At 43.4% G+C, this 16,329-nt stretch overlaps 5 protein-coding genes across 5 annotated transcripts; all 5 read right to left on the reverse strand.

Moving 5' to 3' along the window:
* Nucleotides 1–455: 455 nt before the first annotated feature.
* On the reverse strand, nucleotides 456–3,146 carry LSM04_003014 (Digestive organ expansion factor; the record flags this gene model as incomplete). Its single annotated transcript, XM_067330298.1, has 2 exons — nucleotides 456–2,777; nucleotides 2,838–3,146. The coding sequence occupies 2 exons, from the start codon at nucleotides 3,144–3,146 to the stop codon at nucleotides 456–458; spliced, it is 2,631 nt and encodes an 876-aa protein (XP_067191427.1).
* Nucleotides 3,147–3,462: 316 nt separating this feature from the next.
* On the reverse strand, nucleotides 3,463–4,056 carry LSM04_004107 (uncharacterized protein; the record flags this gene model as incomplete). Its single annotated transcript, XM_067330299.1, has 1 exon — nucleotides 3,463–4,056. The coding sequence occupies one exon, from the start codon at nucleotides 4,054–4,056 to the stop codon at nucleotides 3,463–3,465; it is 594 nt and encodes a 197-aa protein (XP_067191452.1).
* Nucleotides 4,057–6,009: 1,953 nt separating this feature from the next.
* On the reverse strand, nucleotides 6,010–6,960 carry LSM04_006437 (uncharacterized protein; the record flags this gene model as incomplete). The annotated part of the gene is made up of 1 exon (XM_067330300.1): nucleotides 6,010–6,960. The coding sequence occupies one exon, from the start codon at nucleotides 6,958–6,960 to the stop codon at nucleotides 6,010–6,012; it is 951 nt and encodes a 316-aa protein (XP_067191497.1).
* A 326-nt stretch (nucleotides 6,961–7,286) lies between these two features.
* LSM04_004096 (uncharacterized protein) lies at nucleotides 7,287–12,395 on the reverse strand (the record flags this gene model as incomplete). The annotated part of the gene is made up of 1 exon (XM_067330301.1): nucleotides 7,287–12,395. The coding sequence occupies one exon, from the start codon at nucleotides 12,393–12,395 to the stop codon at nucleotides 7,287–7,289; it is 5,109 nt and encodes a 1,702-aa protein (XP_067191451.1).
* Nucleotides 12,396–13,638: 1,243 nt separating this feature from the next.
* On the reverse strand, nucleotides 13,639–15,843 carry LSM04_007687 (Bromodomain; the record flags this gene model as incomplete). Its single annotated transcript, XM_067330302.1, has 1 exon — nucleotides 13,639–15,843. The coding sequence occupies one exon, from the start codon at nucleotides 15,841–15,843 to the stop codon at nucleotides 13,639–13,641; it is 2,205 nt and encodes a 734-aa protein (XP_067191527.1).
* Between the last annotated feature and the right edge of the window lie 486 nt (nucleotides 15,844–16,329).

Here is a 16,329-nt window from a genome sequence, read left to right on the forward strand (position 1 = left end):
ACAGATAGAGAGAAAAAGACAAAAGAGACAAAAAATGACGCAAATGTAACACTAAAAAAATAAAATAGATCGTTAAATAAATAGATACAGAGAGTAAAAATTACACTGGGGTAACATATTACAGGAGTCCATAGAATCTTTTAAGAAGCACCAATTAGAAAAATACTCACTTGTTCTTTATTTACAGCCTCATAGAAGCATCATTAAACAGTAGCATAACAACACCAACACCAAATAGTAGTAGTAGTAGTAATAGTAATGGAAATATTATCTCTTCTTCAGACCATCACACAAACACCACTTCCCGCCTATCTCTTCTTTCTTTTATGCTTCTCTACCTTAAAAATAATTTATTTTCTTCTTTATTTCTTTTAAACGCTGTTATCCACAAACCTCTTCTTTCTTCTTTATATATATAAGAACATTTCCGTTTTTTTTTCTCTGTTTCTTCCCTTCTAGTTCGTCACAAAGGAGAAGGCATCGGCCTCACGCTCCAGCAACTGTCGCGTGCGTCGTGTTCCCACAATACGATTTAGTTCATGTGTATCAAAGCGACAAAAAACGGTTAATGCAAATGCATTCGGTGAAGTGGCAACCAGACGATTTACGAGAGAAACATAAAAGGCTGGAAACACCGGTGGACTGTAAAACACCATCACCTCCGCTAACTTTACAAAGTAACGTTTAAAGAAGTAAAATCGCTCCGTCACTAGTAATAATGGACGTTCCAAGTCTGTAAACTGCCCAAGCGCCTTACGCTGCTGCTGCAATGATGTATATTCACTAATAGCCGCAAAGGTATCTCGATACTCGCGAATCATATAATTACGCAATCGCACAAAGTCAAAGTAAGAGGGAACAAAAATAATCGTCCGTACATCCCGCTGCGCCAGTGGACTAATCTTTGTGGCAAACACCTCATGTGTGAAAAAGTCAAAGCGTGTCTCATCGCATCCCTCCACATTCTGCGGTTGTGATGGTTCAAATCTTATAAAGTGTTGTCGCACAGGCACCATCACCTGCGAAAGTACACCATTCTCTTCACGTCTCTGTAATAAGACACGACCAGAGTTATTTAGACACGCTGCCCGCACTGTGGCCAATAATGTGGCATGTGAGACATTTGTCGACATGATAGTTTGACGATGACGTCCACTATGACCTGCCAATGCCCATCCATAGACCCGCCGTAAATCCGCCAATCCATGCGTTGTGTCTGTTGGGCGTTTATTTAATAAACGACGTAGAACGTGGGCAGCGTGTTGCCAGTTCTGCATTAACAGTACATGGGCCTCATCCACTATACACACCTCCACAGAGGCGAGAGAAACAGTCGCATCTCCACTGCGTTCTAATCGACGCCGTAGTCCAAGCGGGGAACAGATAATGAGATCACTGTTAAGTGGATGCGCATACACACCTACCCGCGATGGGGCAAGACGCACACCCACACAAAAGGCATCATCTACATTACCGGCGAATTGCATCTGATACTCACGTGGACGGCGTTTGAAAGTGGGATCCATCGCCTCTTCCAGTTCACTGAAGTCTTCATTAAATGTAGACAACTTTGGACAATCATCCGGTGCGGCACGCAGCAGTTTTACAAGTGTCATCATATAGCGATGAGCAATATTACGCATGGGTAACATAATGAGTAGACGCGTCTTGCCAAATCCACGATCACGTAGTTCATACTCCTCATCATCTTCATTATCATTATCACTTTCATCCTTTGCCTTTTTCTTGCTACTATCGCTACCACTCTTATTTTTTTTTTTATTTTTCTTTTCCTTCTTCTTCTTCTTTGCCCTTCGTTCTCGCAAAAGGGCATCATGCGCTAGCACAACCGAACGTGCCTTAAACCAGTGATTAAGTACATGCAGTAAAAAGATCTCACGTCTAGAGTTGGCATTATCCCATGATCGACAGCAGTCTATGACATCTGGATAACCCTGCAGGAGATCCAATAAACCACGTTCTTCCTCTGTCATTGGACCACGGGACTCCGCAGTGCAGTACTCCAACCATTTCTTCCACAACGTCTCATGCATATACGGTGGTCGTTCCTCCGTCTTTTCCTGTTTCTGTTGTCTCTTCCCCACTCCACTCACTGAAGTATTAGTTAGATGAGATGTCTTGTCCACTGCAAAGGGTTTATGTAAAAGGTATTGCACGGCATGTGCAGAGGCCGAAACAGAGATATTAGGATCCCCACACGGTTGCTGTTCCATCGCCGTTGTATCAATATCACCATGGCGGTCCTGATGATACTTCACAAACCACGGATCTGTTGCACTGACAACATCCTGCAGTGCCGTAAGACTTGTCGTACCGTGATGGAACTGTGGTAATAACTGTGCTGTTTCCTTTGCCTCTTCTTCATCCTTATCGTAGTCTCCATCATTTTCATCCTCGTCCTTGTAGGCATCTTCCTTTGCCATATCCAACTCCTCACTCTCTTCTTCATCTTCATCATAGTCTTCATCTTCGTGTTGTTCATCATCATCATCATCATCCATCTCTTGATCTTCCATTTCCTCAATTTCTTCTTCTTCTTCTTCTCCACTAGATAGATAGGCTCTCCAATCTTCACTATCCTCACTCATTTCATCTACCGCCCCCATATTACCCTTCTTTTTCTTCTCATTCTTATTCGTATTACCATTATCCATCTTCTTACTCGCATCCTCCCCCTTTCTTTCATTCTCATTATCACTATTAATATTATTATTATTATTATTATTATTATTATTATCATTATTATTATTATTATTCTGATGATTGCGATTGTGATTTTCTTTTTCTTCATCATCGTCACTGCGTTTACGCTTTACCCTGCGGCCATTCTTCTTCTCACCACCACCAGCAGCTCCAATTAATTGACGCAATCGCATCAACGCCTGTTCCTCCCGGCGTAACTCCGCCTCAGAGTCTGTTGACGCCGCCCCAACATCGCTATCACTACTGCTGCTGATCGCCGCGAGTTCCTCCGCCTCTCGCTTAGCGGCGTAGTAATCCACACGTTCATTGTGTTTCACACGGCGTTCTTCTTTAGATGCACCCTTTGTGCCGCGGCGCCGACGTGAACTCTGGCGTTTTTGTTTGGCCTTTAGGCGTTTAAAGAAACCACCCGGCCTGCCCATTTTTATCACACCTTTTATTTTAAGAGCTGTTGATTTTTATGATCTTTTCCTCTGGTTGACCTTTGTTTGTGTGCGTTATTGTGGTGGATTCAATTGGGAGTACTATCGTCTTTTTATAAGTGGAATGTACAAGAAACAAATAATAAAAAAAAATGGAATGAAAAGAAAAAAAAAATACAAAAAAAAAAACAAAAGGCGAAAGTAAAGTAATAGATGTATGTATGTCTTCATTTTTTTCGTTTTCTTTTTGATCACAGTGAAATTAGACTTCACTTTACAGCAATACACGCAAACACGTATATATATATAAACCACATTATTGATGTAACTCTCTCTTCTCTATGGCTTCGCGGTATACTGCTGCAGCAGCGAGTGCCTCTTTCTGCGCTTGCAGAACATCTACACATGCATGCAATACACGACGGAATTGCTCTTGACATCCACACAACGCCGGTGATGGAACGGCAGCAAACCACCGCAGTGGATCTCTTCCCTCATCTACACGCATCTCCACTAGAGACCACTTATTATTATTATTATTATTATCACAGTTCTTCTCTGTATGACTATGGTTGATATCTTTCGCCACGGCAGGTGTTCGAACCCCAATATGTGGTTGTACGGCCCCTTTTTGGGTTGGTACTGCGTCCCACGCGAGCAAAAGTCCCACACGTTCCATTTCATGTTGTGTGATGTTAAATGAGAAGTGTGCCTCCTGCAGAGAACTGTGCAGTACAACACGTGAGTTCTCCAGTACTTCCAACGCCCCTAATGCAGCATCAAAGAGAGAATCCAAATGTTTTTCCTTTTCTTCTTTTTGATGATATTGTTGTGATTCTTCTTCTTTTTCTTCGTTTTGTGGATATGGTGAGTGACTCTTGTCAGAGTAGGGCGTTATTGTCTCACTCATCCCCAGCTGTCAGAGAATCAAGTAATTGTTATTGTTCGTATACCGTGTTCATGCTAGACATTATATATATATATATATAATGATAGTAAAAAATAGAAATAACACACACACAAAAAAAAAAAACAACAACAAAAAAAGAAGCAGAAGAAGAAAAAAAAGCAGATAATACATATTCTTCCCTCACTGTAAATATAAGACAGATAATTGGAGTGCCTTAGCAAAGGTGTACACATAACAATAATAATCTCCAGTGGTGAATCATACAAAAATAAATCAGGCCAAGAGAACAACAAGAAAGATTGAGAGAAATAAAGAAAATAAAAAAGAAGGAAAACCAAAAAGAAAAAACAATAACATATGAGACAAATAACAAAAAGTGGATGATAATGACAATGATGAAAAATAACAATGAGTAGACTATCGTGTACTAGAACTATATCGTAGATAAGGAGAAATAGATAGATAGATGTGAGAATATCAGCACAAATAAAATGGCGCTACCGAGATAAACATTAACATCTCATCAATGTAATTCCATCCTTATATTATCACCACAGATGTGTGGATTGCATACAATGCTCAGGAGATAAAACACATACATTGTAATTCACTCAAGAGGAGGGGAAAAGAAAAGAAAATAATAATAGTAATAATAAGGAAGCATATGAATACCTCTTTTTTCTTTGCTTATCCATTTATTGATAATGGAATATTGGTCTTTTCTATCCCACCTTATATATATATATATATATTCCTCTCCCTCTGTTTATTTCTTACACTGTCACTCTTATCACTCCCGCTGTTTCTACCCATTCAGGAGAATAAAAAATAATGAAAATGGATTAGTACCACATAATTCTACGCTTGTTGGCCCCCTTTCCCTGCCTTTTCATCTAAATTATTCAAATCTCCCCCTATTTTTTATTTTATTTTTCTGTTTTCATATGGCTTGTTTATCTAGTAGTAAATATTAGTACTAGTACTATTATTGTTATTATTATTATTATTACTACTACTACTACTACTACTACTACGACTGCCATTATCACTGATCCATCCCATCTACATGTTTCTCTCTACTTTTTTTCTTCACAAGTGATACACAAATAGTAAAAAAAACAACAACAACAACAAAACAATAAGCAAAATAAGACATAGACTAAAGATAATACAAAAATCCCATTCTTCACTTGTCGCTATGTTCAACACCACAAGAAACCCAGGTGCATCCCCAACGTAAGAACATATATATAAGTACGATCTATTTTCAGTTCTTTTTTTTTTATTCACAAATTCACACACACACACACACTCCCCTCTTTCTGATGTTCTTGGTTCTTTTTTTCTTTCTCTCTTTATTCAAGAAGAGATAAAGCAAAAATAATGGCAATAGTATTAATGCTAATAACGATGACAATCACAGAAGAGGAAATGGCGTGCCACCATCACTGAGAAATGATAGTGGTGACATTAGTAGTTGCAACTACACAGTTGTCTCTGTATACGAATAATAACAATAACAATGATAATAATAATAATAATAATAATAATAATAATAATAATAATAATAAATTAAACATTTTTTTTTTACTTTAGGTAATGTCAGTATCTGTACAAACAGAAGTTATGCAAGGGCAAAATCTCTACCAGAAATATAATTCTTGCACGCACACACGTATATATGAAACTCCCTCCTCCTAGTGCGATTCTTTTTTTTTTTTACCATCTACTCTCTCAGTTATATTTGGTGTCATATTCACAGCGAAAACTCCTTGTTTCTTTTTTTTTTTGTCTCTGCAATTCCCTTGTTTCTCATCCTTTCTTATTTTTCTTAACATCTTTGTGGTAGTTTCCACCACCACCATCATCATCATTATTAATATCAAGACTCCATATTATTAATATCCGTCTCATTTCTAATATGCTTTTCGTCACACATGTGACTTTTTTCTTCTAGTCATCTCCATTCATTACGAGATATTCCTCCTTCTTGTCACCTATCTGGACGGTGCGGGGAGGTTCATCAGCTTCCACTGATTGTTTTTGATCCTGCTGTTGTGCTCCACTGAGTGCATTTAATACATTCAATGGATTACCACCGGACTGAATTTCCACCTGTACGCGTAGTGCTCCAGTCGGCCCCACAGCATTCATGATAACATCCTTCGGCACCACAAGTGTCTGGGAACCTTTTCCCTCCCGCTTCTCCAGTTTTGCAATGCTGTTATTATTCTCATCAAATAACTCAATACTGTGCGGGGGGATCTCACCCTTGCGGCAGAAAACGAAAAAGACGAGATCCTTAATGTTATTAGGATCATATGTTCCAATGGCGTCTGCGGCGCCGCCATCCTTGCGAGCCTCAAGCCGCACCACATAGTAAGAGCGGTCGTTGAGAAATCCATGCGAAGAGTACGGATTCAACATTTGATTAAATAACTGCGGCACAGTCCATGTGACAACCACCATATTCTCCTCCGGTACGCGGCGTAGGACGAGGCTGTCATCATCAAAGCAGAAATGCACAAAGAGAACATCATCTTCACCGAGAAGCTCCAACATGTCGGAACGCGAGCAGGTGTTCCAGTGACCACAACGTTCCGTGTTGGATGGAATGGTGTGGGCGGTGTGCTGCCGCATGGAGACACCAGCGCTGTTGGCGAAGTAATAGGAGTACTTTGGAATACCAGAGGCCTTGTAGTGGAGGTAGAGCCCAATATCACCGTTTATGCCAAGCGTCATGTGGAAGTGAAACTTGGCTTTTGTGAAACAGACAATATTTTCACTGTCGAGAGTGTGGCCGGATGGAAAGGAGGAGAACTTCTCAACTCGCCATGTGAAGCGCCGACCCTCCGTATCCACGGAAATAATCTCCCCATGACGCTTTTTGGAAAATAATCCCATTTGCTTTTCTCTCTCTACAAAAACAAATACTATTATACATAAATAAATAGACAGAGATAAAAAAAAAAAATAAAGAGAAATACTCATACCGTTCCAAACAATCACGGAATAATAAGAAAATAGAAGGAATATATGTATAAAAAGACACACATAATAAACAATCAAACAGAAAGAAAGAAAGAAAGAGGGAAAGAGAGAGAAAGAAATAGAGACAGATGTTAGGTAGGTAACGAATCAAATTCGAACAGATAAATATAAATGTAAATAAATAAATAGATAAATAATATATATATATATATATATATATATATATAACACAGTAATAATCAGCGTCGAGTAATTTCCCAGGTACTATGTGCTCTTCCAACCTCTTCGCATATGGCGTCAGCACACTTGCGAGCGCCCCCACTACGTTTTTCCTCAAATGGTGACCTATATAACTGTTGATCAACGTACATTTTTTGATAGCGCCACTCCGCAGATTCCAGAAAACATGTTGTTACCCTACAGTAGAGTGGATCCTTCGTAGATACCCCATCTTCACGCTGCTGCTGCATTAGACGCCGCTTATACTGTTGAGCATAGCCAGGCGTGGATCTGACATTTCTTTTAACGGGAATACTCTCAGACATCTGGTACAAGGTCACATCAAGTGGATGTCGTTCAGAAGGTTCCAGTATTAGGTATCCGTCACTCTCCGTACTCTCTGGGAGCGTCCCTTGACTATTTGAAAACGACGCAATTTTTCCCTTCATCCCTTTCTTCTTCTTTGCTGTTGTTGTTATTACCATCCCCATTGACTGCGATGTCTTTCTGCTACCCCCGCCATTATCGTACTTGATGTAATTGTTATCATCCCTAAATCCGGAAGACCGACGCGTAAGCATTGGTGCCCATGGCCGGTCACGAAGGTGCGGTGGAGTCCCACAGGGTCCATTAGTCATATCAACACACCAAGCAGTGGATGGTTTTCGTCCTACCGTGGCGAATGGTCTCGGGATTTCTGTTCTCGGTGTGATGTTCTCTTTATCATCTACGGCAGAAACAGAACCACCAATCCACCCCAGTGCATTATCTGTCATACATGCGATATTGGGTTCCATAGAATCCACATGTGCCGCAACATACTCATCATCTCGCGGGACTGCAGCCGGAATATCATCATAATTACCAGCAGCAGTAGTAGTAGGAGTAGCAACAGAAATAAAATTACGTACCAATACACGAAAATGAGTCAACTCGTCCCACCGGAGTTCATTCCGTTCCATCACTTCATGTCGCTCTACGTGTCGACGGTGTCGTGTCTCAACGCGAAGCATTTCACGAAATACAGCAGCTTGTAGAGAGTTATTACCACAGAAATCCATATCAAACGTATCAAATCCCCATTGTGAGAAGGTCGCTGGTCTATCATCAAAACTCAAACTATCACACATATACCAATGGGTTTCATCAAAGTATGCACCAGGGGCGGTAGAAGCAGCAGCAAGAGGGATACCATCGGCACCACCACCACCACTACTACTACTACTACTACTACTACTACTACTACTACTACTACTACTACTATTCTTGTTACTACCGCCTCGTCTCTTGCCTGAGCGTCCCTTATCCAAAGACTTTGTGTCCTTCAATACAGGACCTGTATCATGCAAGCAATAATTTTCTCCAGGAGCTCCAGAGGAATCCCTAGAAATAGTTACCTTTGATGTGGCATCTGACACAGAGGGCAGAGTCTTTTCGATTGGTATTACCGATCGTGGTGAGTCTTGCTCATGCGCCGATTGTTCTAGATCATCAAGTGCGGTTGTACTACACTCTTCTTTTCTCACCTTCATGCCAGTAGTGCTACCTACCCTTGTGCTATGAGATGAGAGCCGTCTTAATGCACTTGAAGGATTGTAAACTGTCGAATTAGGGTTGTGGTCCTCTTCTTCCACTTGATGAAGCTCAGAATTACCGTCTTCATGGAAAATACAATGGTCTGATGCAGTTAACAGTTTTGCCTTATTATTCTCTTCTATGTTCAGCTGTAACGCAGGCACTAGAGAACTAGAAGCCTTAGCATTATTCTCTGTAGTTAAGGAAGAGTCGGTAGGAACGGCATCTGTTGCTTTGCATTTTACATTTTGCGATATTTCATCACCTGTCTGAACAGAGTTATGTAATCTTATAGGTATCTGCGAGGTTCGACCACATCGTACAGGGACGTCTATGCGAGGAACGGCATTTTTTTTTCCCCCTTCTCTAAAAATTTTATCTCCTACTCCTTGTTCCTTGATATCGGTCTGGATAGCCACTACGGCCGTAGTTGACAGAGGAAAAACAGCTTGTATCGATTCTGAGAGCAAATAGAGCTGTTTCCACCGATCCGAAGTGTTGTATGGAGTGTCTGTAGGTGTGGTACTAATCCCCAGGGACGCTACATTACTGCTACTATTAAACTCAGCTACTTCCGTCTGAGTAGAACGGACAACACTCCTATACTCGGACGTTTGGGCTGCCCTATCTGACTTCATCCATGCATCCGCCACAGTATTAGGTTTACCGTCAGATTCACACACTGCATCTACAGAAGTGATGGCCTCCCTCCCCAGTTCTGGTGGCGTCTCAGCCTTTTGCACGTACTGTCTCTGCTGCTCTTTCACGGGACTTTGTTGACGAAAGGATTCAGAAGCGCTAATTGGCTGGAGTTCGCACTCAGCACGCGTTCTTAAAGTCGCCAGTTCAGTCGCCTCAGCAGCCAGCCATCGCCTCTCGCGGTTAGTGGCAATCCGGGCACTGCGCTGCAGGTCTCGCTCGAGGGCAGTTGCTGCATGCAGGGCCTCTGCCTCTATTGCATGCCGTTCAGCAGCTTCAGCCTTTCGCAGCGTGGCAAATTGGGCCGCCACACGTGCCGCCTCACGCTCTGCAGCCACAATGGCTTCCCTCCCCATCTGCTCTAAGAGATCAGTGAAGCCCTCATCTTCGTCTTGCTCCAGAGCATCTCGCTTAGCCTCCTCCCTCTCTACTAGTCGCTGGCGGATTTCCCGGTTGCGTGCTGCCGCCTCACGCTCTGCAGCCACAATGGCCTCCCTCCCCAGTTCTGGTGGCGTCTCAGCCTTTTGCACGTACTGTCTCTGCTGCTCTTTCACGGGACTTTGTTGACGAAAGGATTCAGAAGCGCTAATTGGCTGGAGTTCGCACTCAGCACGCGTTCTTAAAGTCGCCAGTTCAGTCGCCTCAGCAGCCAGCCGTCGCCTCTCGCGGTTAGTGGCAATCCGGGCACTGCGCTGCAGGTCTCGCTCGAGGGCAGTTGCTGCATGCAGGGCCTCTGCCTCTATTGCATGCCGTTCAGCAGCTTCAGCCTTTCGCAGCGTGGCAAATTGGGCCGCCACACGTGCCGCCTCACGCTCTGCAGCCACAATGGCCTCCCTCCCCATCTGCTCTAAGAGATCAGTGAAGCCCTCATCTTCGTCTTGCTCCAGAGCATCTCGCTTAGCCTCCTCCCTCTCTACTAGTCGCTGGCGGGTTTCCCGGTTGCGTGCTGCCGCCTCACGCTCTGCAGCCACAATGGCCTCCCTCCCCATCTGCTCTAAGAGATCAGTGAAGCCCTCATCTTCGTCTTGCTCCAGAGCATCTCGCTTAGCCTCCTCCCTCTCTACTAGTCGCTGGCGGATTTCCCGGTTGCGTGCTGCCGCCTCACGCTCTGCAGCCACAATGGCCTCCCTCCCCATCTGCTCTAAGAGATCAGTGAAGCCCTCATCTTCGTCTTGCTCCAGAGCATCTCGCTTAGCCTCCTCCCTCTCTACTAGTCGCTGGCGGATTTCCCGGTTGCGTGCTGCCGCCTCACGCTCTGCAGCCACAATGGCCTCCCTCCCCAGTTCTGGTGGCGTCTCAGCCTTTTGCACGTACTGTCTCTGCTGCTCTTTCACGGGACTTTGTTGACGAAAGGATTCAGAAGCGCTAATTGGCTGGAGTTCGCACTCAGCACGCGTTCTTAAAGTCGCCAGTTCAGTCGCCTCAGCAGCCAGCCATCGCCTCTCGCGGTTAGTGGCAATCCGGGCACTGCGCTGCAGGTCTCGCTCGAGGGCAGTTGCTGCATGCAGGGCCTCTGCCTCTATTGCATGCCGTTCAGCAGCTTCAGCCTTTCGCAGCGTGGCAAATTGGGCCGCCACACGCTCTGCAGCCACAATGGCTTCCCTCCCCATCTGCTCTAAGAGATCAGTGAAGCCCTCATCTTCGTCTTGCTCCAGAGCATCTCGCTTAGCCTCCTCCCTCTCTACTAGTCGCTGGCGGATTTCCCGGTTGCGTGCTGCCGCCTCACGCTCTGCAGCCACAATGGCCTCCCTCCCCAGTTCTGGTGGCGTCTCAGCCTTTTGCACGTACTGTCTCTGCTGCTGCTCTTGTACAGTATTATTTCGTTGAGATGATACATTGCTTGATGTAGTATGGTATTGTTGTGTGGTTGCAGTGTTATTGTTGTTGTCATGTACTTCGAAGAAATCCTCTATTTCAATTAATGTATCTAATGAAGCAATACTTTCGCTTGGTGTAGTAAGATTTTCTCTACTGTCGTTGTGTTTTTCTACTTCGCTCTGATAATGTTCTTCTTCGTTCGAGGTATCGAGTGCAGCTTTGGTGCAAACACCGCGACGCCCTCCTTTTCTAGTGGCGAGCAATGTTCCGTGGCACTTTTCGTAGTGTGAAGCGAGGAGGTGGTACGCTGCTTTGCGCCACTGTAAACAACGCGTTGCGAGTTCGCCTGCTGTGCTATTTTCTAATGATGAGAAGGATGCCAGACTAGCTGATGTCAGTGCTGTTGATACAGTAGAGAGTAATACGGGGCATGTTTGATCTGATGCTGAAGGTGAACGAGAAAAGCAAGAGGAGGACCTAGAGGATGGGGATGAAGATGGAAGCAGTGTAGATGAACTAGAACTGAGCAGTGAGGTGAAAGAACGAGAAAGTGGCACTGATTTGCGTTGTTTAATTGGTCTTTTGAAACGATGTGCATCATCCAACATCTTTCCATCGCTCTTATCACCCTTTCTGGGTTTACGCGAAGGATGTAAAGGTGGCTGTGCAGACGTTGCGGTTGAAGGGGCAATGCTGATATTGCTACTGCTACCGCCCCTCCAAGAACGCAAGTTTAGCGGCATCTCTTTGCTTACACTAGTACTTGTTTGTGGCTGTGATCTACCCATGTTTACTCCCACAGTTGCAGCAACACGAGTCGAAGGAAAATGTTTATCTAAATCTCTTGATGAGGACTGTCTTGTAGAAGGTTGTGAATGACTACCATATCTCGCCTGCTCTGCGGGAATATTGTGTGGGGCGAGTTTGTTAAATGGTGTGTTGGGCCTTGTGGAATGCCGCTGCATCCTCCCAAGTGAGTACTCAATGGCATCGAGATGTCGACCTATATTCGTCACAGAGGAGCTAATGGATTCCATCACCGCTGTTCCTCCCAAATAAATTCTATTACTTTTGTCCTCGCCCTTTCTTTATTTGTGTACTCGCTTCGTTGTTCTCCCGTGATGCTTTTCTTGCAATCGGGAAGACCTAGCCAGTAATTCAAAAAAGCAAAAGAAGAAAGAAGAATATAGGAAGAAACACAAATAGACCATAGCGAATTTCGATGTTTTTTTACTTTTCACAATATTGCACCAAATTAGAATAAAAAAAAACAAGCCAAAGCAAACCATTTATCCAGAAGAGAAACAGTGGTGTGTTTCCGAAAAGAAAAAAAAAGAAGAGCCAAACACAAATGGAGTTCCCCTCACATACAGAGGAACGACTGCGAGGTGAAATCCTCACCATCTCTCTCTTTTTTTTTCTTCCGAACTGCATCAAAATCCGGCCAAAAAGACAGGTACACAAAATAGGATCAAAACACAACCAGAATTGTTCCATACTTTACAGCTAATTGGCCTATAAGATCATCAATAGACTGCAATTTTCACTCTCAATTTTTTTCGTTGAGTGAGTATTGCATCTTTACCGTTATGTGTTGTACCACAGGAGATCTGGTGCTCTCATATTTCAGTGAGGTTAACGTATTCATGTCTCACCGCATCAACAAATCTAGAATCACGCAAAGAATATTTTTCTGTAAAACTCTTCTTTGAGCTCTCATAAGAGGATTAATCGACCCATTTACACCACCATTACTATTAGACCTCTTATCAAGAGAAAAAAAAACACATATAATAAGCGAATTCAACAGCTGCCGTTGCACCCACAAATGGGGGAAGGTTTCTTTCAAAAGGTCATATTTTACCAGAACATCCCAAGTTCTCAACTGCTTTGTAGCATTGGCGGTGCGAAGAGGGGGAATACAAAACCAGAACAACGACAACGACAACACATATATATCAGTTTATGCAGTTGATTTTTTCTTTCCTGTTTCCCCAACATCATACTTTTTTAACCGGGAAAAATAAAAATAACAAACAATGGGTTTTCACCACAGCACAGATTCAGAGACAGAAAAAGAGCAGAATCAGCGTCAAGGTAAAAACACACACATAGATATAGAGAAGAGAAGCGAAATCTGCAAATAAATAAACAAACAAACAAATAAATAAACAAGGAAAAACAACACCTCATGAGTGGACATGTCTGATTTATAGAATGAAAAGAGGTGATTCCTTTTTCTTTCGTGTCGGTTATTCCCTTTATTTTCCATCTGTCTAATCAACGTAATTTCTTCTCTATATTTTGAAGTTTTGAAAGAATTTCCTTTGGATTTTCAGACTGAACTGGAATGGCCTCCAATTCATCCATCTCGGCTTCAAGTTCATCAAGCATCTCAGCAGTCAGTGCGGGAGTTGCCGAAACTCTGCCAAAACGTCCACATCCACCGTCATCACTACTTCCCTCATATTCTGAACTATCACTACTGACATTACGGTGTCGATTTTTGGTGGATTTCTTTCTTGTCCTTTGTACTTTTTTCGTTGTTTTTCTTGCTGCTGCTGCTGCTGTGGCTTTAAGGGGTGGTCGTCCACGGCCTCTTTTTACTGGCGGTGGGGGCGTTGGTGCCTCTGAACTGCTGCTACTACTGCTATTACTGCTGCTGCTGCTATTGCTATTGCTATTGCTATTACTGCTGTCACTCTCTGTAGAGCCTTGAGAGGATGATGATGATGCTGAGCGTGCTCGACGTCGTCTTTTCAAAGGAGGTTCACGCAACGTTTTCTTTTTCTTCTTTTGCGTCTCTTTCTTTGAGATACAGGTCTGAAGGAGTGTTTGTTCCTCTTCATCATCATCACCATCAAGGACTTTGTTTGCTCGCAACTGTTTGTCTTGTTTTGTAGTTATCTTGTTACTACTGCGTCCTCTACGACCTTTCTTATTCGTGGTAGCAGTAATTTCTTCTTCACTGTTCTTTTTTTTTCTCCCACGTGACTTAACCCCACTTTCCTTTAATGGTTTACACTTTGCTTGAATGAAGGAGCACTCCCAGTAGTCAGGAGTGGGGACAAGTTTCTCCGCTAACTTATGCCACTTTTCGCAGCGTTCACAACAAATCCAGTGGATAGTATCCGTATCCTCTTTTTTTTTCCTCCCTTTAACTTTTCCCGAGACCTCTTCTTCATTTCCTGAGACTGTTGTTTTTGTTGTTGGTGCTGGTTTAGTTTCTGTGGTTTCTGTAGCATTGTTGACCGGCAACCGCAGTCGCAGTCTTGGACGGGTGGCGTTATCCACACCAACACCAACACCACTACCGGATGATTCACTTTTCTCTTTTTTGTTATGCTGAAGACCAAGTCGCAGTACAGGTCTAGACCCACTAGCACTAACATTAGGATTAGCAGTAGCACTAGTACTAGGACCACTATTACTATTAGTAGCGATAGCACTACTGCTAATGTTATGACTAGCCACCGCAGTGGTGTTCGCACGAGTCGTAGTAGAAGTACGTTTACCAACAGAAGATTCCGCCGCGTCGTATCTTGGGGGAAACATTTTCGTCAACTCATCTGTCATCACTAAAGTACCACCACCACCACCTGCCCCACCTGCGGGAGTTGTGTTTGGTGTATCCAGCAATAAAGAATGTGGAATAACGAGACCAACTTCCTGTGCTTCTCGCTGCTCCTCCTGCGTCTGGGCATCTCTTGCCGCCCGATTTCCAATCTTGACGAGTTCCTGACAAGCGACGACAAGTGGACTACCGGGTCCATTGTACAACTCACAGTTACTGCGCATTAATGCTAATAGTGCCTTAAGTCCTGTGTAGTCCTCCACCTCCGCATCCCACACACTACAGTAGAGAGAAGCCACAGAAACTGGACGCTTTACGCGGCGGTAGTACTGCGGTGCCTGCCATTCCACAACGGGAAGGAGAAAGTCAACGGCAGTGGCAGTGGCGGCACTCCAAACAACATCCACGACTTGAATTAATCGGCAGCGACGACGCAGTTTACGGGAGAGAGTCTTATCTTCTTCCATATCATTCTCTTCTAGTAGTGGGAATAGCAGAACCTCATCCATGAGTCGCTGCACGCGTATGGATTCATAGTACATGGCTACACTGCATTCCTGTTCTTGTCGTCGCTGGGCCTCCCCGTCTTCATCCCCCACTCGTCTTCTTCCTCTTTTCTTATCTACACCACCAGTTGTGTTATGGGCGGCAGTTATTGATGTTGAAGTTGTTGTTGTTGTTGTTGTTGTTGTTGTTGTTGTAGTAAATGTCTTCTCCCACCGTTCTGTTCGCCATTGCCGCATGAGAGTTGCCAACTTTGAGGCGAAAATGCGGCGATCGGAAACACCAGACAAATGGGCGGCGAATGAGGCACGGAAGGTGTTAGTGATATCCACACCAACAAAGTGATACCACAACATGGATGATGATGATGATGATGATGAGTTACACCGGGCAGATACAGCTGCCATCTCTTTCTCTCTGTCTCTCACAGATACCCGCAGAACAAAGAGAAAGTGAGAGAGAGAGGAAAGAAAATGAGAGAAGGAAAGAAAAATAAAGAGAAAGAAAGAATGCGTCCTCTTGCTCTCCTTTAGTGCGTATATATATTGGATTGCCTTCCCTTCTCCCGTTCCCACCTTGAAGACTAGATGAAAGAAAGAAATATAGATAGATAGAGCAAGGGAAAAACCAAAAAACAAAATAAGAATGATGTAAATGTGTATGAAACAATGTTGTTTCCATCCTCCCTTTACAAGTTAAATGTGATGACCAAAGAGAGCAAAATAAGAAAAAACGGAGAGTTTTAAACCTCCAGAAAAGACATACACAACAAACAAACCAAAAAAAAAAGAGACAGAAATTCTGGTATGCCTATGCGTTCATATTAGAAGGAGGAAATCAATAAATCGATAAAAAAGAGGCATTTTTTAAAAAGTTTCTCTTTCAGTGAAAGA

Source organism: Trypanosoma melophagium (genome assembly GCF_022059095.1).
Source record: "Trypanosoma melophagium isolate St. Kilda chromosome Unknown ctg23segment0, whole genome shotgun sequence".
Classification (NCBI taxonomy): domain Eukaryota; phylum Euglenozoa; class Kinetoplastea; order Trypanosomatida; family Trypanosomatidae; genus Trypanosoma; species Trypanosoma melophagium.